The 22,953-nt window shown below is 44.6% G+C and overlaps 1 protein-coding gene across 8 annotated transcripts in view; it reads left to right on the top strand.

The window, feature by feature from the left end:
* LOC125721830 (uncharacterized) overlaps positions 1-22,953 on the top strand; it is a 62,265-nt gene that overhangs the window by 26,365 nt on the left and 12,947 nt on the right. The window contains exons 1-3 of one of the 8 annotated variants that reach the window (XM_048997947.1): positions 12,237-12,307; positions 12,560-12,598; positions 14,568-14,630. The exons of 3 other annotated variants lie outside the window; for them this stretch is intronic. Coding sequence is in view for 1 of the 5 variants with exons in the window: in XM_048997952.1 (XP_048853909.1) it covers positions 57-119; positions 649-785 (200 nt within the window). In the remaining 4 variants the exon portion in view is untranslated. Of the gene's footprint in view, positions 1-56; positions 120-648; positions 801-12,236; positions 12,308-12,554; positions 12,599-14,567; positions 14,631-22,953 lie in introns of those variants that run through there. 4 more of the 8 variants (XM_048997952.1, XM_048997950.1, XM_048997946.1 and 1 more) reach the window with 4 other exon arrangements.

Raw genomic sequence — 22,953 nt, 5'->3', positions numbered from 1 at the left:
CTGTTTATTTTGTTCAGAACCAGCTGATTTTGTTTCTCTCTTCCATCCACAACCAGAGAATCTTGTTTGCAAACCGTATGAAGACAAAGACAAAGAAGTTCCTGATGAAAACCCTCCAGGTGAGTTTATACCCTGTGTGATAAACATGCTTCTGCCCCAGACTGAATCCTACATTCTCTGATCCTGCAGTTACGAGTGATGCCAGTTGTTTAATGACTAACGCGGGATCAGAGGGGACACAGGGCTGTGTAGAGCGAGCGGCTCTTTGCAGGCTGAGGGTGAAGATGTCAGTGTCATGCTGGCTGTGCAGAGCCGCCCAGTACCTGCAGTTTACAGCAGACAGTCACCACACTGTGGGCCTCCTGTGTTATTAGACGTTATAGAGAATGTTTAATACTGTGATTGATTGGGTGTTCAGGGGGCAGTGGGCAGGGTGGTTAAGGGTGTGGTTCTGAGTGACATGGGACCCTGCTGTTGTACCATTGAGTGAGGTCCTTAACAGTCAGGGGTCAGACAGAAAGCTGCTCTAGGTTGGGCTGTTGGCTCAGTGATGTGACTCTGCTGGATGTTTCACCAAGACCTGAGACTGATTGAAGATGTTATGTTCAAATGGAAATGTATTTACAATTATTTCTCTTCATTTGACAGAGACCCCTTCAAGTGGACACCCAGTAAATTGGACTGCTCTGATTGCTGTGATTGCTGTGATTGCTGTAATCATTCTGATTGCTGTATTTGCTGTGATCATTGCAAATGCTAAGAAGCTGTCCATAAGAGGGAACTAGCTATGCATTAGATTGATGAACCGGCAAAGGAATGAAGTGCAGGCCAATCGGACACCGTCTCCTGGAGAAATTCCGCTTAATAATGAAGAGGTGCTGAATGGGTCTAACCGGTGACAGTAATCCATCCATCCATTTTCCAAACCGCTTATCCTATTGGGTCGCGGGGGGTCCGGAGCCTATCCCGGAAGCAATGGGCACGAGGCAGGGAACAACCCAGGATGGGGGGCCAGCCCATCGCAGGGCACACTCACACACCATTCACTCACACATGCACACCTATGGGCAATTTAGCGACTCCAATTAGCCTCAGTATGTTTTTGGACTGTGGGGGGAAACCGGAGTAGGTGACAGTAATATTGGATTGGATTGGATTGGATTGGAAAAGCCCTTTATTGCTGATGCAATATACCATGGCACCAGTCACAAGTACCGGTGAAGAGCAGGCCATCAACCGACCTTACATATACACAGACATCACAGTAGGGGGAAGACCGGTCGGGAGACAGGGGAAGTGAGAAGAATAGAAACAGGATAACATGGTGGGAGAGGAGGAGAATAAAAAAACACCCCCCAGACTGCACTCCAGTAGGGAGTACATTGTGGGAACCGAAAAAAACACCTCAGCAACATAAGCACATGAGCACTACACCTTACATAAAAATGACACGACTTGCAACGGGTAGGGGAAAGGGGGTGTGGAGGTGACCCAGCAGAGACAGACAGCCATCCGGTCCTGCTGCCATAGAGGCGCTGGTCACAGACCCGCCTGTTCACGCTGGGGGTATGAAGCGGCGAAGGCGTGGGATGGGGGGAGGGTAAGTCCTTGGGATTGGGGGAGAGGAATGCAAGAGAGTCTCACTGCCTTGTTCTTCTGGGGGAGTTGTTAGTTCCAGCAGCAGCCTTGGCCAAGGCCAGTGCTGATATGGGGGAGCCAGATACTTGATAGAATAAGGTTGTTTGGGTTTCCATGCGAGGAGCTGAAATTTCCAGCTCCTCTAATGTCCACGCTGATCTCCGCCATCCAATAATTTTTGCAAAGCTGTTAGCTTCTCCATGATGTTATCCAGTTTGCGATCCATTTGCACAGTCTGCACAGTCTGAGTGCTAACAGCTCTGCCCACTCCATCAATCATTCCGGCCAGCCTAGTGGGGCTTTGAGAGGCTGTCACCGTCTTCTTCAATCTTTGATAAACCAGGGCAATGCCTAAGCCAATCAGCATAATACCTGTAATCATGGTTCCGAATAGGTAGATGTCTTCAATGTCCTCCACGGAAAGAGCTGCCAGGCACACGACCCTCCACCGCTCCCATCCGTCCATCGTGTAGCCAGCTGCGTACGTTCCTGCAGGACAGTCAGGTTCCCCCGACCCTAGGCTTCTCGTCGAGAAGATGGTGTCAATTGCGTTGAGAGACCAGCTGATCAAATCCATAATTTTTCGTGGTTTGGAGAGCAGGGCTGAGAGAGTCTCTTCACAGACACAGTATAAGACAGTAGACTAGACGAGACGAGAGGAGCGAAGCAGGGAAGATAAGGGGAGGGAGAGGGTAAGAAGTGCGACCGCCTCCGTTGAGAGCCAAACGAGATATTACATGCAAACCACTGTTTCACAGTTCAAGCTGATGAACCTTGGCATTATCGTCCTGGAATATGCCCGTGACGTTAGGAAAGAAAGTCCATTGATGAGAACCTGGCCGTTCAGTAGATTCAGGTGCTCAGCTGACTTCACTTTATTGCTGTGACCAGCCAGTGTATATAAATACTTGTCCACTGCATTAATGTATTTTGTCTCAACCACTACGTTGCTTTGGTTTATCAGTAGCTCATTGATTCATAGAAAAGGAGCAATACTGATCAATACTGCATGCTACTTGTTGAATAATTGAGGGAGGTCTTTAACAGTCAGGGGTCAGACAGAAAGCTGCTCTGGGTTATACTGTTGGCTCAGTGATGTGACTCTACTGTGTGTTTGACCAAGACCTGAGACCTACTACTTTTTGATCATTCTCTAAAGTGGCCTTCTATGAGCCCTGACCTCAATCCTATTGAGCATCTTTGGAAAGAGCTGAAACATGCCGTCTGGAAAAGGCACCCTTCAAACCTGAGACAACTGGAGCAGTTTGCTCATGAGGAGTGGGCCAAAATACCTGCTGAGAAGTGCAGAAGTCTCATTGACAGTTACAGGAATCGTTTGATTGCAGTGATTGCCTCAAAAGGTTGTGCAACAAAATATTAAGTTAGGGGTACCATCATTTTTGTCCAGGCCTGTTTCATGAGTTTTTTTTTTTATTAATTCTGTTGAAGCATGGTTGAAAATCAATGTCTGACTTTTATTAGTTAAATTTCATAGAATTTTTATTTATTATTACTTTTGTCAGATTAAAGTTATTTCTGTGACCATTGTGAGTTTTTCTTTCATTGACTGAAGGGTACCAACAATTTTGTCCACGTGTGTACTTCTACAATTGATGGCCTAAAATGAATAACTAAACCAATAAAATTATATATGTTAATTGTCCATAAGTTTAATATAAAACATTATTCTGTGTTCACTCCATGGTTTGAATTACGGAGAGCTAATTGGAGCTCGACTAACAAGAATTTTGGCACTTTTGCGCTCCAAAAGGCTTCTTGAAGCTTTGGGTTACTTGACGTAATCCCCGGTTCTTTGATAACAGTGATTGAGGAGTTTTCACTATGGGAATCGCTTTGGGCGTGACCAACTACGGAAGTTCCAATGACACCACGTCCGTCTATGATGGACAGGTCGACCTGCGTCCGGGCTCCGCCCCTGCCTTACCAATGCGGTCAACCTCCCTGACGGCTCATTCTGAACGGATTTCTTCCCATGCCTGCACAAGACGGGAAGTGATGGTGAAGCACCTCACTCTGTTAACAAAGAACCAGGGATTACGTGAAGTACCCCAAAGTTCTTTTTCTAACTTCGCTTGGTGTTTCACTATGGGAGATATGGGCCGATCTCCCGAGACTGCAAACTATAAAAACGTGCAGAAAACCGATTTCTCAGACCAGACCTGCAGCGTCAGCCTCCAGCACCGCATGTGCCATGGAAGGTCCTGGACATCCAGCCTGTAGAACCGCACAAACGTGTGCGGTGTAGCCCAGCTTGCTGCATGACAAATATCCTGGACTGACACCCCCTTGAACAAGGCCCAAGATGTGGCCATACTTCTGGTAGAATGGGCCCTCAAGCCCTCGTGAGGCCGAGAACCCTTGCAATGGGACTGACAGCTTAGAAACTGGGCGTTTCTGGTGGGCACCCTTCATGAAACGACAGATCAGGGGGTGCTGTCCAGCCGGCTTCTCACCAAAACCCACGTGACAGGCTGAAATCGCAGCCAGATACACTTTAATTGTGGAAAAGGCTTTCCCTTTTTCCAACAAATCCTGCAGAAAACAGAGGATTTCCACCACTGAACACTGAAAAGGAACAGTCGGTCTCAGCCCACACCAATCCTCAAAGACTCGCCATTTCCTGCTGTAAAGCGAGCGAGTGGAAAAAGCCCTGGCATTCTGTATAGTGTCCATGACCAGTGGGGGCAGGCCTGCAGCATTCAGGTTCCACCGCTCATGGGCCAAGCCCAAGGAGCTATGTTGTCCGGGTGGGGGTGGTAGATCTTCCCTCCTGCCTGCGACAGGAGATCCCGGCATGGTGGGAGGGGCCATGGCTGACCCTACAGCAGTTGAACTATCTCTGCCACCCAGTGTCTGGATGGCCAGTGTGGGGCTACGAGAACCAACGACAGACCCTGCTCCCTTACCCTGGCTAATGTGTAGGAAATTAGACTCAGGGGAGGGAACGCATAGAGGTGGACGTTTGGCCACGGGTGGGCTAGAGCATCCACACCCAATGGTGCATTTTCTTCCCACAGGGAAAAGTACAGTGGGCACTGAGCGTTTTCTTGCGAGGTGAAGAGATCTACGTCTGCCCATCCAAATCTCTGCCATATCGGCTCAACCACCTGTGGGTGAAGCCGCCACTCTCCATAGAGGGGGTTTCCTCTGGACAGCAGGTCTGCCCCCCGGTTCAGGACACCTGGCACATGTGTCGCACTTAGAGACAAGCGCTGGGTGCTGCACCACACGATCAGATTCCTGGCTAATTGGTGCAGCCGGAGAGAGCGAGTGACGTCCTGGCGATTGATGTAGGCCACCACTGTTGAATTGTCTGATTTCACCAGAACATGTTGACCCTGGAGAAAACCTAGGAAGTGTTTGAGTGCTAGAAACACTGCAAGCAGTTCCAAATAGTTCACGTGCGCTGCGCCTATCTGAGGGGGCCACACGCCATTCACAGCCCTGCCCATCATGGTTGCACCCCACCCTGACTGGGATGCATCTGTTGTCAGTATAACTCTCGAGGACACCCCCCCCTTAAAGGGATGCCTGACTCGAGAGCTTCCCTGGTACACCACTGGCGAAGCACCTTCACAGGCTGAGATGACGACCTAATTGCGCCACCCAGTGCTGAAAGTCCCTCATCATGAGGAGACCTAGATGCACCACAGATATCACTGACGCCATTAGCCCCAGCAGACGCAGGCAGAGTCTGTACGAATCCACTTTCCCTAACTGTATGCGGGCCAGACATTGCATAAAAGACACTATCCTCCTCTCCGGTAACGTAACCGGATACGAGAGGGAGTATATTTGGAGGTCCAAATACTCCGTGAGCTGCAAGGGGCTCAGACGACTCTTTTCCATATTGATCCTGAAACCTAGATCCCTGAAATGAGCGACAACTATTTCAGAATCTCTGACCGCATGCTCCTCTGATCGAGAGCATATTATATAGTCGTCAACAGTATGTAGGACAATATCCTGATGCCGTTGTTTCTCAATGGCGCCAGAGCCGCCTCCACACACTTGCTGAACACCCTCGGGACTCGCAACAATCCGAATGGGATCGACTGATATTCGCAGGCTGTGCCTCGGTATGTGAATCTTAGGAACTTCCTGTGTGCGGGATAGATGTCTATGTGAAAATAGGCATCTGACAGATCGATCGTCACGAACCAATCGCCTGGACGAATCGACTGACAGAGGATTTTGTGTGTCAACATCCTGAAAGTGTACTTTCGGAGATGACTGTTCAACACACGCAGGTCTAAAATAGGGCGAGGGGAAGAGCCCTCTTTTTTTGGAATGACAAAATAACGGGAATAAAAACCTTGCCGGCTTTCCCTTTCGGGGACAACTCTGATTGCTCGCTTACGTAGCAAAGATGCGACGTCGTCCTCTAGGACCAGAGCTGAATTGCCGTCGGCTACACAGACGACACACCGTTGAACCTGGGTGGCCTCATAGCAAACTGTAGCCTGTAACATCGAGAAATTGTGGCCAAAACCCGTGGGTGCACCACACATGAGCGCCACTTCATTTCAAAAGTTCTGCATCTGCGGCTCCTGGTGATGGCGTCACCACCACCCCAGGGGGCAGAGAGGCTCCAGACTGAGGAACCAGAGCTCCCCCTGGTGATGGAGTTCGGGAAAAAAAATTTATATCTTTTTTTTTAACAGTGGGGAGCAAGTCGCTCTTGGCTTCTGGCCTGGCTGCGACAATGCACACTGTTTTTGTTTCCCCCGAACTGAAAAGTGCTTGGTGACACTGCCACAGAACTCTCGCTCTCCTGAAGTCGAGGAGATCTGACAGTGGAGAACCCCTGAATGAGAGGGACCTTTAAAAGCAGAACACCAAGGTTGTCTGTCCCCCACCTCATCCTCTTTGAAGGAGGGGGTGGGTGGGGCCACGCAGGCATCAGGCGGCCCGCTTCTTCTTCCCTTGGCCGGGGTGGTGCGGACGGTTCCTTGCTGCGACAGCTGCAAAGGAGTGCTTCCCCCATGGCCCTGGGTTAGCCGCCCTTGGCTGCTGAGCCATCTGCTGTCCACCTGGAGCTGGACGCTGGACTCTGGCTCCGCCTGCCTCCCTCTAGCCATAGCTGCTGCTGCTGCAAAGCTGGATCTGGCTGTTTGAGGGGGGCGAGGTGGCTGTTTGCCAGGTAGACAGAGGTTAAAGGTCTCATCCTCCTGCTTCCTGAGGGAGCTGGTTTCCCTCATTTTATCCAGGGCTGGACCAAAAAGACCTTTCGTGGGGTCATAGGCTGCATCCATGACCTCCACCTTCTGGGCATCTCCCAAGGCGGAGAGGCTCAACCAGAGGGCTCTCTCACCTGACACAGCTAGGCCCATCACCCGGCCACAGCCTTGTACTGCTCCCCGGGAGGAGCGCAGCAGAAGGTCATTCACCACACAGATCTCACCACAAATGACCAGGTTTAGCACCCCCGAGTCCAGCTGCTGGCCCATCTCCTCCAACGTCTCTGCCTGATATGCAGACAGCAATGTAACTGCATTCGGAGAACACACTGACTGTGCAGCATATGTGTACATCCTCTGGAAGGTGGACGCAGTCACGCGGTCCATCTTACTGGGCAGAGAAATGTGGGATGAAGCAGAGATAGAGTGGCGGTTTGGGTGGAGGTGGTAGGCCACTGAAGGCTCCACCGCTGGGGGTTTAGCCAGCCCCAGCTCCTCCATCCCCTGGATTTCCAGCTTAGAGTAGCCCTTGGTGGCAAGCTTGCTCTTAAAGGGGCTGGACCAGTAGCGACTCATCTCCTTCATGCAAGCCGGAACTGCAGGAAGGAGTTCACGTGCTGAAGGCTGCACAGGTGCGAGTCTTTTCTCATCGAACTGGTTCCTCTCTACACATATCTTCATAATTGGTCACACCCAAAGCGATTCCCATACTGAAATACTGAGCGAAGTTAGAACAAGAATCCGGTTATACTGGCTTAACTACCATACACTCGAAGTGACATACGATAGGCTGGGTTATTTATCTGTAACCACTCCTTCTCGCAGGAGCCAGATTTACTTAGACTAATATCGTGCTAATAGAGGCTGACGTAGATATCGAATAAACGCTCAAACTTCTCTCCATACATTAGAGTTTAAATTAGCTCTCCAGACTGAGTCTCCATCTCTTATGGTCGAAGGTAAGTTTCTACTTTCTCGGTTCTGGTGAACTTGAGGACTGGGGAGATTTATGTGAGCAGGTGTTCTGTACGTCGAGTTGAGCTACTTTTTTGAGGTAGGCTACCGTAGTGCTAATCGATAGCCTTAACCCTAACCCCTAAAACCTAACCCTAACCTTTATCCTAACCCCCCTAAAACCCTAACTTTAACCTAATTCCGCTCACTTAGAGGCCATAGAACGTGCGGTTTTGGCAGGTGTTCACGCGGCGTTACATGGTATTGCTACACAGCGGAGAGCAACATCATGTACACCTTCCACTGTGAAGTTATGAATGTATTTTGGGGTGGGAGGGGGATCAGTAGTATCGTATAAATTGCACTTAAATATATACCACCATGCTTTCCTTGGTGGCGGCAGTTCGTAAGTTGCTGCTGCTGAAAGTTTTGTTCGGAAATGGCAAGAAATTGCTTGCCAAACGGCAGGTCCAATCACAGGAACTACGAGGACCATAATCCATTGCGGTTATCGGTCACTGCTACGCATCGCTCGTTCGCATATTGGACAATACTTACACGCGAAAGTGCGATCTTTCGTGTGATGTGTTTAGTGATTTTCATCTGACAAACAGAAAACTGAAGTAAGCGGTAGTAATAATAATAGAATGAAAATCCTACGTCTCCTCCCGCATCCCCGTCTCGCGCACTGCTACTGATCCTGACAATATTTGGCATTTCTTTAGTTTATTGAACGAACTTCAGAATAAAACATTGCTAAAAACTATACAAATATATTACTTATTTAAAACGTAAAATGCTATTAATAATCATATGCTAATGGACCCCTGCTGTCAATCTGTCATAACCAAACAAAACTGTCCCTCATGCTTGCTTTGCTTGAGCCTGCGAAAACAGCCTTTTACTGTGGCTGTAGTCCTCAGCATGGCTGGACGTAAAATGTTTTACACCTGTCTCTAAACTGAAATCAATTTTAGGTTAAATATTTAGGTTACCTTCCGCATTTGTGCTGAACTTTGTCATGGACTGTCACTCCGCTATATTGCATTTCTCGGTATTTCAGTACCTGTAAAATTCAGTACATTCGAACGGGGTAGAAGACAGTGAGGAGGGAGATACACCATTGCCCCCCTAACCTTAGTAAATGCTTGTTCCGTTCACCTACCTCGCCCGTTTTTCTTTTCCTTAGAAAATACCTAAGAAAGCTCGTTTTATTACCGCTTTATAAGAGCACCTGCTAAATGACAACATAATATAGCCAATTTGTGCCGTTAGCAAGCTTTCAAACGTGTCGTCTAGTTAATTCTACTTATCTTCTATGCAATAACCTGCTCGATTCACTTTACCCTCACTTTTGCCTTCTGTACAGCACTGAAATCACCTTAACCAAAGTCCTCTATGAAATTCTCGAGCCTGTTGACTCTGGAGTCCTCAGCATCATCATTACTTAATCTGTGTGTAGCCATCGGCCCTGTCCCGCACCATCCTTATCTTCGAGGCTCCATGACCTGGGCATTGAGGATAACACCCTTGCCTGCTTCACTTCCTACCTGATGGACAGATCTCCGGATACTCACTAATGGCATCCTTCAGGTATGAGAACCTGTCCGACAAAAACTAGAGTCAAAACAGTCCACTCTGCCAGTGTAACATCCATAAATATTAATGTAGGGCAAAATAATCATTTAAAGTAATTAAATGTGGTCTCTGCTGGGAGTTGCCTACTTTTGGAGATATCGGCCTTAGAAATGTTAGGTTTCTCTCAAATGTAATAGGACAGAATGAAAATCTTTCTGTGGTGATTAAAGCCACAAAAATACGTTTGAATTTAATAGCTATGTCTCTCTCCAGAAATCATGACCCGGTTACCTCCCCACACCAGTTGTATCATTGTACAGAAAATATCACCGGAGTGCTTGTGCTCGTATCTTTTGTGCAGTGATATGATTGGTGTTTGGTAGAAGAAAATAGTTCCTGCATTAAACTACTCACTACAAAGTATGTGGACTATCTTGCGTGACCAGGTCAAGATTCCTGGTAAGACATTTTGACAGATAGACAAAAACATATTAGTTATTGTTAAAACCGAAATAAACTTTGGGTAATTATTTGATCATTTATACACCAGTTTGTTCAAATTAATATATTTGATTAATTTTACCTTTTAACTTATCAGTTAAAAGAAATTATAAAAAGATGGAGAAAGGTAGGTTCGTTCTCTACTGAATACTGCAAGTAATTATATATAGACTCATTTCAATTATAAATATTAAAAATAAACAAATGATGAACCTCCTTTGGCCGCCAAGCAATACGTAAAACGGTATATGCAACTTCTTTGTTTTAGCTAATATGCTATTATTGTTAACAGCAGCGGTTCCATTTACCTAATAGAAGAAAATACAATCTAAAAAAATAAATAAAAGGAAATAAGGAAAATACTTTTTTAATAACGATTTTTAGGTGTTCACTGCAATTAGGGCTGCGCGATGTCACATGACAATTTAGTCGCAGTTAGTCGTATATGGCCATATAATCGCAATTAAATTCCAATGTGATATCGCATAGCCCTAGTAATTATGTGTATTGTGTCCTGTATTGAATTAACGACATTGGTGATTTCATGTTCGTCCAGTTTTCCACTTTATAACAACTACACAAATCAGTGTAATTTGTTATGTAAATCAACCCAGGTGAAACACCTGTGACGATCGTGTGTAGGACAAGCGAGTCGGGAATCAGGGTAAGGTAGACAGCGATCCAGAAACTGGAGTTCATTGCAGGCAAGGCACAGCGATACGGAGAACACGTAACAACACTTCAGTACAGTTCAATGACCGGACTTGGGTAAACTGACTTGAACGCAGGCTAAATACACATGACTCAAGGACTGACATGCAGAACAGCTGAGAACAATCAGGAATTCACACGAGGTAATGAGGGGGGAGTGGCAAACAAGAGGATCGGACGAGCAAGTCATGACACACCTAATTTTCAAAACTAAGTTTTTATTTGAAATGAATTGTATAATGTAGTTAAATATTACATAAAACACACTGCAATAAACATAAAGTCAAACAACAATATACAGACGCTACTCGCAGTTCATACACATCACACATATATATATACTGATTACATTTTACACAGGTGCGTTCAGTGTAATTTCCAGTACATTTGCCAACTGGAACTGATTGTTTTTTTTCCCCAGCGGCGGACAAGTAATACAAAACCAAAGTAAATGTATAACGTAAACATGATATTATTATGCATATTATTTTGCTGTGCATATTATTTATTAATAGTTTATTAATGAAATTAGAATTATATCTAAATATAAGAAAATTATATTTTCTTAGTTTTATTTTTTGCAGTGCATACGCTGAAGTACTTCGCAGCTGGTGGATAAAGGACATCGAAATAAATGCTGGTGGCTCATTGCAATTTCGGCCTTCAAAAAGTGTTTCGGACTAAACCAAAAATTCAATTTTTGGCGTTTTTGGCTGAATATTTTCGGTTGCCGAAATTTTGGGGCATCACTAGTACGTCAACGTACAAAACTTGATATTCTTTCAGGTTATGACATATCAATGTCAGTAAACTATAGATAACTGGGTTAGTTAGCTTAAGTAATCTAGTAACTGTAGGGGGTTTCCTACCAGCATGAATACACTAAAGATTGTCATAATGAGATGTTTTTAACGTTTGATCATGAGGATGCAGACAGCCAGTCTGTTTTTATTATTGTTAATATCCTTTCTACATGTCAGTCCTGACCTCTATCATCTCGATCTTCTCTGGCTGCAGGCGAATAGTCCAACTTCTCCTGCTCCTCTGCCTTGTACCCCATCGCCCTGCTGCCTTCAAGGCAGACTTATGTGAGTAGACGCCTCACACTGACTCTGTGGGCTAATTAGCTATATATGTTAATTCTGATCTGTTTTATGAATTGTATGATGGTGTGAGTGTCTGACATGGGTGTCGACTGTAAAATCCCCCCCATTATAGGGGGCGGTCTGGTCTCTCACTGTGTTCCGGTAACTTAGCTGCCTGCTTACACTGTAGCTGCTATGTGTGATGATACTGATTGTGCTGAATTTAAGCTGTAGTACGTAATTAGGACAAAGACCCCAAGCATAATGAATGGGCCAATCAGTGTGGAGGGCTAGAATTATGGGTAATTATAATACTGATATTTTAATGACTTTGTTCTGTATGTTAATCAATTGTAGCTGTTTCTCCTGGAGCGACTGCCACACTGGTCTGTGATGGACCTGCAGTTAACGACACCAGTCAAGTGGAGGTGCTGTGGATTTATGGAAGCTGGACTGTCTGTTCATTTAAAAATAGGACTTTGTGTGAACACCCTGACTTTGTAAACCGGACTCAGCTTGGATCCATCCAACAGAACAATTTCTCTTTGGTCATTAATGATGCCCGGCTCCAGGATGCAGGGTGGTATAAGTGTCTGATCAATGGAGCAGTAATGCAGAGGAATCGCCTTTTTGTTAGAGGTAAGTAAACCCTCTGACCGGCCACCTCAGACCTCAGGAGACCCCGTCCCTGTAGGGCAAAGCCTCCTCCAGCTCAGCCTGCCTCCCTGCCCTGTTGAGCAGAGCCCTCACCCAGAAGATGAGAGCAGTAGGGACCCCCCTCTGCAGCTCCTCTCTCCTCCCAGGCCCCCTGGTCATCTTGTGTTTCACACACACTGCTGTAGCTCTGAGGCTCAGACTGACTCTGCTGTTTGTGTTCCTGTGTGTCTGTAGGAGGCCGGAAGCGAAGGGCTGCAGAGACCTCATCTAAAGGTTTGTGCAGCTTTACTTTACTCTGTTTTACTCTGTAATTGAGGCAGTTCTCATGCTGTGGACATGATGCAGCCATTAATAGGCCTCCTGTCTGTCTGACAGGCCTGATCACAGGAGGCCTGGGGCCTGAATTATATTATAGGTGCATTGTCCCTGCTCTGTGATTTTACATGACCTACCACTTCATGACTGAGTTGCTGTTGTTGCCAGTTGCTTCCACTTTGTTATAATACCACTAACAGTTGACTGTGGAATATTTAGTAGCGAGGAAATTTCACGAATCGACTTATTACACAGGTGGCATCCTATCACGGTACCACGCTTGAATTCACTGAGCTCCTGAGAGTGACCCATTCTTTCGTAAATGTTGGTAGAAGCAGTCTGCATGCATAGATGCTTGATTTTATTCACCTGTGGCTATGGAAGTGATTGGAACACCTGAATTCAATGATTTGGAGGGGTGTCCCAATATTTTTGGCAACATAGTGTATATCTACATAAATACCCTACAGTCATGGCAGGGCGATACGGCATAATGTCGTTCTTCAAGTGACACCATAAACGGAAGGATTAGAGTTTTCTGGGACCAGCAAGGTTATTTTTAGGTTTTTACTCGGTCACTGTTTGTCTATTCTATATACTCTGTTACTGTATGCAGATGTTTCCTCTTGGCATTAATGAAGTTTATCTTCCTCTTTTGACCATGATGATGACTGACTTATGTGGCTTATGAGCCGATTTAGGCTCCCAAGACTCATTCTTCTACTATAATGTTCTGATGTCGGTCCAGCATTAGAGACCAGCCGCTCAAACTCAGGCTGTACTGGTTCACATACCGGCTCTGACTACGGTTGGCTTCTGGCAACAGGCACCTATCAGAGGGACCTAGCAGACAGATCAGCCAAATCCCACCCAAACCTCAGCTCCTCCATGCCTTCTGTGCTGGATGGAGTAACCAGACTGGCATGGTGCTACATCGTGTTTCCCTACACGTTGGGTGAACAGGCAAATGTAAAAACTAAGGGCTGTGATTTCCATGCTAATGCTATCAGGGCAACTGTCTGCACTCTCATTGCTATAAGGGCAACTAGTGCTAATGAAGCTTTGTCAATTAAGCCATTTAATTCTATTAATGCACAAGTGATCTGTGATGCCGACGTGACATTGACACACACAGTAGCTCTGTGGTCTGGGTTCCCTCATGATCTATTCATTTTGAATCTCGCACATCGGTGTCTCCCGAATGCTATGACACAGAACTGCATAACTGGGAATCCCCTATTTTAGATGTGGGTTTGTCTCAACAATTAGTCACACTGGCCCTGTGTGCAGCAAGTAGTTTCCTTCCCTATATTGTCAGATCTGACCACCTTTATTTTCCGGGTGTTTTGTAGAGCTTACAGACTTCACTGCAGTGGCCACGTCTTGCCAATCAACACACGTTTTCTTGTGTGTGATCCCTGAACTTAGACCCCCAAATATAACATTTTGTCATGCCTTTACCTCTGACAGGAGGACCTCTAACTCTCACTGTACAAAATTTCTCTCGTTTTTATTTACAGTCTCCATCATTGGACTTTCCTAAAAAGGTTCGATCTGCATATTACCTGAGCATGCAGTTCATTCGCATTGACTGTTCATGGTTTTTTGTGGGAGGCTACTGGGCAGGATCTCAGGCTCAAACACGTACGCACATTTATACGATAGTTACCCAAGGAAAGACTGCATATATTTGCGTGCATCAGGTTTGATAATAAACTTGAAATTTCTTTCGCATGCCAATTTCTGTTCTGTTTTTTATTTTGTGGCATGTCAGTGCTGACATCATGACTCAGCATAGTGGGACAGTGAATGTGTGTCTGTGTGTAATATGCTAATGCATCACCAGTGTGCAGAGATGATGACTGTCACTGTTTCTTATTTGGTTCAGAACCAGCTGATTTTGTTTCTCTTTTCCATCCCCAACCAGAGAGACTTGTTTGCAAAACGTATGAAGACAAAGACAAAGAAGTTCCTGGTGAAAACCCTCCAGGTGAGTTTATACCCTGTGTGATAAACATGCTTCTGCCCCAGAGTGAATCCTACATTCTCTGATCCTGCAGTTACGAGTGATGCCAGTTGTTTAATGACTAACGCGGGATCAGAGGGGACACAGGGCTGTGTAGAGCGAACGGCTCTTTGCAGGCTGAGGGTGAAGATGTCAGTGTCATGCTGGCTGTGCAGAACCGCCCAGTACCTGCAGTTTACAGCAGACAGTCACCACACTGTGGGCCTCCTGTGTTATTAGACATTGTAGAGAATGTTTAAAAAGAACATAAGAACTATACAAACGAGAGGAGGCCATTCGGCCCATCAAGCTCGCTTGGGGAGAACTTAACTAATAGCTCAGAGTTGTTAAAGTAACTATAGGGGAGCAGCATGTGGCTCAGTGGGCTAAGCCTGTGTGCCTGTAATCAGAAGGTCGCAGGTTCAAACCCAGCCTCCGCCTGTGGGTCCTTGAGCAAGGCCCTTAACCCCCAGCTCCCTGGGCGCCGCTACGGGTGGCAGCCCTTCACAGACAACTTCCTCTATGAAAAGAAAAAAAAAAAGAGGAAGTTGTGGGAGGCGTAAAGACAATTTCCCTACGGGGACAATAAAAGTATCGATTATTATTAAAATCTTATCTAGCTCTGATTTAAAGGAACCCAAGGATTCAGCTTGCACTACCTTATCATGAAGACTATTCCATACTCTGACTACGCGCTGTGTAAAGAAGTGCTTCCTTAAATCCAGTTTGAAATGTTCTCCCGCTAATTTCCACCTATGGCCACGAGTTCGTGTATTTGAACTAATGCTGAAGTAACTATTTGGTTGAACAGCATCCAAACCTGTTAGAATCTTATATACCTGGATCATGTCCCCCCTCAGTCTCCTTTGCTTGAGACTGAACAGATTTAGCTCAAGTAACCGTTCCTCGTATGACATTCCTCTAAGACCAGGAATCATTTTTGTGGCCCTACGCTACACCTTTTCTAAGGCCACAATGTTTTAAGATATGGTGACCAAACCTGCACACAATATTCTAGGTGAGGTCTCACCAAGGAATTGTATAATCTTAGCATTACCTCCCTTGACTTATACTCCACACACCTGGAGATATACCCCAACATCCTATTGGCCTTTTTTATTGCTTCCCCACACTGGCGAGAGTGGGACATGGAAGCATCAACATACACACCAGGGTCTTTTTCATGATCAGCTACCTTTATTTCAGTGACACCCATGAAATACCTGTACTTTATATTTCTGCTCCCTAGATGGAGTACCTTACATTTGTCTACGTTAAATTTCATCTGCCAGGTATCAGCCCAGTCACTAATTAATTCAAGATCCCGCTGTAGCTGCTGCAAAGCCGCTGTAATACTGTGATTGACTGGGTGTTCAGGGGGCAGTAGGCAGGGTGGTTAAGGGTGTGGTTCTGAGTGACATGGGCTTTGCTGTTGTACCATTGAGTGAGGTCCTTAACAGTCATCGGACAGACAGAAAGCTGCTCTAGGTTGGGCTGTTGGCTCAGTGATGTGACTCTGCTGGCTGTTTCACCAAGACCTGAGACTGATTGAAGGTGTTATGTTCAAATGGAAATGTATTTACAGTTATTTCTCTTCATCCGACAGAGACCCCTTCAAGTGGACACCCAGTAAACTGGACTGCTCTGATTGCTCTGATTCCTGTGACTGCTGTGATTGCTGTGTTTGCTATATTTGCTGTGATTACTGTGTTTGCTGTGATTATGGCAAATAATAACAGGCTGCCCGGAACAGGGAACCAGCTATGCATTAGACTGATGAATCAGCAAAGGAATGAAGTGCAGGCCGATCGGACACCGTCTCCTGGAGAATTCCCGCTTAATGAAGTGATGCTGAATGGGTCTAACCGGTGACAGTAATAAAATGCAAACCACTGTTTCACAGTTCAAGCTGATGAACCTTGGCATTATCGTCCCGGAATATGCCCGTGACGTTAGGAAAGAAAGTCCATTGATGAGAACCTGGCCGTTCAGTAGATTCAGGTGCTCAACTGACTTCACTTTATTGCTGTGACTTTTTTTTTGGCCAGTCATTGTATAAAAATACTTGTTCCAGAAAAATCCAGTGAGACCAGTAGTTTATACTTGACCTAAAATTCATAAACGTTTTGACAATCCACCAGGCCGCCCGACTGTATCTGGGAATCGGTCTATAACTGAGCCACTTTCTCAGTTTCCTGATTATCACGTCCGACATTTCACAGAATTTGATTTTAAAGAGCTGCATTCAGTGGTGTATTTATGCACAATGAATGTAACGAAGTCTCCATATGAATATTCCACATGAAGCAGGATTAAATGCATTAGAGTTTAGTGATGGGTTCACCTATGGTACCCAATTATGCCAATCTGTGTATGGGTGAACTTGAAGAGGATTTTTGTTTATTTAGTTGATAGTTTATTTGTCAATATTTAAAGGTGCGGTACCTATACATTGAGATCTTTTTCATGTGGAGTGGCTCAGAAGACCATGTGAAGCTGTTCCATGATTATGTTAATGCTACCTTGCCCTCTATTCATTTAGCATTAAACGTTAATGATAATGTTCTATCATTTCTCTATGTGTTGGTGGAAGAGCAGCATCCGTGGTGTTTCCACTCGTATGTTGGCTGCATATCTGACAAAGCATTTGTCTGGCAGTTCAGCTTTAACCTGCAGCACATGTATTATCCTCCTTGTCGTCTGACTGTGTTATGAATGTCGTCTTGATGTGACATTCGTCTGTGTTGATTTTATTGTCCTATTGTATCATTCTCTCTGTCACTTTTTTTTATTTTTTATTATATATATATATATATATATATATATATATATATATATATATATATATATATATATATATTTATTAGTTTTTATTTTTTATGGAATATTATGTAATACCATGTGAATGTAATGTTTAGCACAATGCTGTAGAGATGTAACACAATAAGTGTTTCTGCACCTGATGTTAGACTATGTGCCTTGTATGGTCAGTGGTGGCTTAATGGTTACACTTGTGAATTAGCTGCCCCCTGCTATGTCACATTGTCACATATGGGTTAAATGCAGGACACATTTTGTTGTTGTGTACTGTGGTGTGTCAACAATGACCACTGATCACCAAATTCATGAATATGTGCCTTATCGCTGTGTTGAAGGCCAAAGAATATAATTGGTCCTGTAGCTAAGCAACATGTGACCAGGTACGACTGCTACTGTTCATGATTGAAGAAACACCTGAGATCTCACAGTAATTTAGGGCGTCTCCATTGTTATGCCTGGTTATGGCTGGTTTTGATGCTTGATGCAAATATCTTGATAACACATATGACAAGTGTGTAAAAATCAGTGTAACTGACCATGGGACACACTCATGCAGGGTGTCCGGTTTTGGATGTAACCTACATGAATGTAATAAACTGACTTTGGGATGCCACACAAGTGACTTCGGACTCCTGATTTGTCTTAAAAGGATTACGCTGCGTTCGTGGAATGACATGAGGCTAAGTTTAGAGATGGAGCTAGGTTGAGTCAGACTTTCGGTAAAGTCTGCCTTTCTTTAGCTACTTTCATGGAATACCCCCATGGGCACAAGATTAAACAGCACATTGTTTTTATTGATGAAACACACTTATGGAAACTGTTTATTGTGATTGGCTAACGTCAGTCTAACATGTTATTCTGCAGTGGCCCAAATATCATACACAGACAAAGATTACTCACACAACTGTCAGGAATTAAGATGAGGCTAAATCTACAGAGTATATCAAGAGGATCAAGTGACATTTGCTTTAAACTCATATTAGTTTTTTTCTTTATTATTGTTATTACTATTATCCATCCATCCATTTTCCAAACCGCTTATTCTACTGGGTCGCGGGGGGTCCGGAGCCTATCCCGGAAGCAATGGGCACGAAGCAATAAAACAATTTAGCAACTCCAATTAGCCTCACCATGTTTTTGGACTGAGAGGAAACTCCACGACGACATGGGGAGAACATGCAAACTCCACACACATGTGACCCAGGCGGGGACTCGAACCCAGGTCCCAGAGGTGTGAGGCAACAGTGCTAACCACTGCACCACCATGCCACCCCTGTGTCCGTATATTTGATGTTAAAAAGCGTTTCATTATCATATTACAGTGCTCTATGTTAAAACTGCTGCATTTTTTTGTGATACAGCAGTTACATTCTGTTAATTTACACGCTTTAATTGGTATTTTTATCGTGGAATTTCTTAAATCCCAAATACTTTTTAGTATCCTTCCAGTGATGATCTGTTTTTTTACCAGCTTAAATCTGAATATTAACAATTTTTTGTGGTACAAAGAAGAACATTTTTTCAAAAAATACAAGTTTTAATGTTATTTTACAGGAATTATTTGTATTCACAGTACTGGAAAAAAAATGTTATTTAACATTTTTTACTGTTATTAAATTTACAGCGATTCAATGTTTTATTACATTTTTTTTCTGGCGCCCCTGCCACAATTTCTCTGTTTTTTTACAATTTTTTTGTTTTACAGTGCACCCTCTCCAGCTGTTACAGCTTCAGCTTTTCTAGGAAGCCTGTCGACGAGGTGTAGGAGTGTTTCGTCACTCCAGTGAACACGTCTCCACTGCTCTAGAGTCCAGTGGCAGTGTGTTTTTCACCACTGGATCCGTTACTGGTGATGTAAAATTTTGGATGCAGCTATTTTACGTGGCCTTCCAATTTGTGGCTAAGTTGCTGCTGTTCCCAGTTGTTTCCTCTCGGTTATAATACCACTAACAGTTGACCGTGGAATATTTAGTAGCGAGGAAATTTCATGAATGGACTTATTACACAGGTAGCATCATGGTAACACAGTTGAATGCACTGAGTTCCTGAGAGCGATGAATTCTTTCGCAAATGTTTGTAGAAGCAGTCTGTATGCATAGGTGCTTGAGGCAATCAACTAACGGTGTAATACCATATGTACCTGTGAACTATACCCATAGTTGAAGAACAAAACATAAATTATTGAGGCACAATGAATTGAACCAATTTTGTTTAGAAGTCCAATTTCACAGCAGGTTTCTGGGTAAAGTGTGACTGCTGGTTTACTACCACTCAATTCTCACATGTCATGGGTGGCTGCTGAGTCACCTCTGCTAAGTAATCATTTCTTTCATTAGTGTTACATCCTAAGTACCGGATTTACCTGTCAGAGACGTATTTCCCACGTCTCCCTGAAGCTCCCTTTTATTTCCAGGGCTGAGCAGGTGTCTTCTGTTCCAGCGCAGCTCCTGGCCATCTTCTGTGTGCACCCTATAGGGGCGGAGGACGCCTGTTCTAGGGCGGTACCTTGAGTTAGTCATCGGCCAGGCTCTTCAATGCGAACTCTGTCATTTGTCTGTAATGGTTTCATTTCTGTGAATAAAGAAATATAAACTTTGTTTCTAAGTATTTTGACCTTTCCTGCTCATTCTGCATCTCCTTCCTCTTGAGTTACAGCTGGGAAGCCTGGTTTGAATCTGCCAGCCCAACAGCAATTCAGCTGGAGACTCTGGGGGGGGGGGGGGCGCTCTATACAAAGGTAAAGTCAGATATGGGTTACGGTTACTTTCAGTAGACTTTTTACAATTTGAACCCCTTTTCCATTGGCCAGTGGACAGGGAGGTCTGGAGGTCACGTGTTCAAACTCATAACTAGGAGCAGATGCCTGAGATCCATAGCTGGTAAACGGTGGTTATTAGACACTATACTGCGAGAGGTACTCCATGCCCAGTTAACAGTGACTACAGGGTAATCATGAGTAATCATGCTGGCTGATGAAGTACTAGTTATTAATGCCGTTTCTGGGTAATTTCATAGGTAATCTACGGCTAACAAATATTCTTTGGCCTGTAGCTGAATGTCAGGTCTGACCTTCTCCCAGGTCCTCCAAGGAAGTTCTGCGATGATTCGGCTCCTTTCACTTTTTTGTAGTAATATTGCTGACAGTGTCCAACTCTATGCAGCACATATCTGAAGGTGACAGTTAAGCATATGCTGCCGAGCACCAGGTTGCATCACTGAGGGCTTCACCTGGCCAACCAGCACCAGCTCCCTGACCCATCGAGCCCAGCAGCATCTGAACTCCCTATGGTGAAAAATAATAAATAACACATATTAACCTCAATCATGGGGGACCCAGTTTTTTTTTGATAGAAAGTGGTAACCTTTGTAGTAAGGTTACATTTTTTCAGGGGGGGCAATTTCTAGTTGCACCCCTGCCTGGTGTCCCTCCCTTCCATCATGGTCCTGGGCCAAAGGGTCGGGTATGATATAAATGTCCCTGTTTCTGTTTGGCTGCAGCATAATGTATTATCCCCCCCTTTGCCCCCCCCCCCCACTACGCCCATCACACTCATAGACTCACACTAACCACCCTTGACTTTGAGGCTATCTGAAGAAAGACGGGAAGATGAATTAGTAATCTATTTTGTTTTTGTCACATGTACCGTTAAATTCTAATGCCGCAGGTGTGGGGTGGGGCATCGGCGGACAGGATGAACAGGAATACATTAGGCGGGACAATACCGTGCAATACAGCAATGAGTAAACAGTTGCTCTCTATGCAACGCTAGATGTCAATGGGATGTTGTTTTTTTGGGTGAGCCTAAATCTGGTCAGCCGTCATGGCCTTTATTTAGGCCCAATAGACTCATTGAACGTCTGTTTGGAAGATGATACTAAACGACTTTAGATTTCACCATAAATGCAATGGGGTTTGATTAAATCAGACTGATTAATTCATATTAACTGCAGGGAGCATCTCACCAGTTTGAAGGCAGTGACTGTGGAATGTTCATGTTCATGGTAACAAACAAATTACGTGTTCGTACATCATTACACCTTACGTACATCCTTCATTAACACTAGATCATAAACGTTGTTCGTTGCAGTAGACACTCTATGTTGCTCTCTCAAAGCCATTTGACTTTGCTGAGGGAAGTTCATTGTTTACATCTGCCTGTCCGTGTCTGTGTTTATTTGTATTTATGTTTATTTGTCATTACCCACCATGTGTGCACTTTACCGTAGATTGTGAGACCTCCCCACGGTTTGTGTATTAGTGTTTGTGAGTGGCTTCCTTAAAGCCTCCCTTATGAAGCAGCATCGCCTTAAACCGGTTTGTGTTTATACTCTGCGATGGCAATATTTTGTTTAGTGGATTATGGAAAAATGCCTGGAATGTACAAATGTACAAATTCTGCTACTGTTCAACTGTAACATAACAGGGTTTCCCACAGACGTGCTAGTGGAAATTAACACATAATATATCATGCTGTACATTGTCTGAACAGTAAATCCAAAATATTTTATCAAGCAGAGGTGGACATTTCAGGTCCAGAGAATAAAAGTCCAGACCATGATTTAGTTTCAACCACCCAGCTGAGTACTCTGTGACTGTCACTCTTCCTACTCAACTGGTTGGTTGAAACAAAATCCTGGTTTGGATTTTTACTCTCTGGATCTGAAATCGCCACCTCTGCTTGATAAAATGTCCTGAACTCTGCCAGTAGTTCTGTGTCTTGATGCAAGTCTGCTGATGACACTTTGAGACACGCCAAGTTCACGAGCAACATCTGACTGCCTGCCACCGACCTGAAGGCGCCATGGCCAGGTGGCGCTGGTCGTCCGTTAAGTGACGTCGTGTGTTCATGGCTGTTTGACTGATGAACTTGGAATGACTTGCTGATAATACCAGCGTTTTATCCCCACAGACTGTTGAAATTGATGCCACGTTGAAATAGGTTGTCTTGTGGTATTCGCCCCAATAAGGCACACCAGTACACAATGAGACCATTACATGGAAAACACAAGATGAGGTGTGTCTATCACCCCAATACAATTGCCTCCCTATCCCAAAAATGTCTGAAGTGTAACAAACATAGTATGCATGACATCCACTGAGTCTCTCACAATATCCCAAACTTGTTGTGAGTAGTGTATATATATAAATGCAAATGCAAGCATATTTTTTTGAAGGAATATTCAAGACAGGGTCTACCACGTAGCAGAAAAACATCTCTCTCTACCACCGATTTCTCGCCGCGGATAAGTTTTTAGAACCGGCTGGCTTGGAGAACTTCATTTTTCAGACTTACAACATCTGCTACAGTGCCAGCCATCACAGCCAGAGGGCACAACAGGGTGGGATCTATAAATACTCTAGATTTGGGTGAAAGACTAGATATAGCTCTCATCAGGTCAATATTCTTATGTGAAAATCTAGTTTCCATTTCTGAAATGGCCCTATCAAGGATGTTGAGCAGGGATCTTTTCAGAGACTGATGGGGGG

Source organism: Brienomyrus brachyistius, unplaced genomic scaffold (genome assembly GCF_023856365.1).
Source record: "Brienomyrus brachyistius isolate T26 unplaced genomic scaffold, BBRACH_0.4 scaffold35, whole genome shotgun sequence".
In the NCBI taxonomy this organism is placed as follows: Eukaryota; Metazoa; Chordata; class Actinopteri; order Osteoglossiformes; family Mormyridae; genus Brienomyrus; species Brienomyrus brachyistius.
Note: the sequence above shows the minus strand (reverse complement) of the source record. Positions and strands in the feature narration are given on the sequence as shown.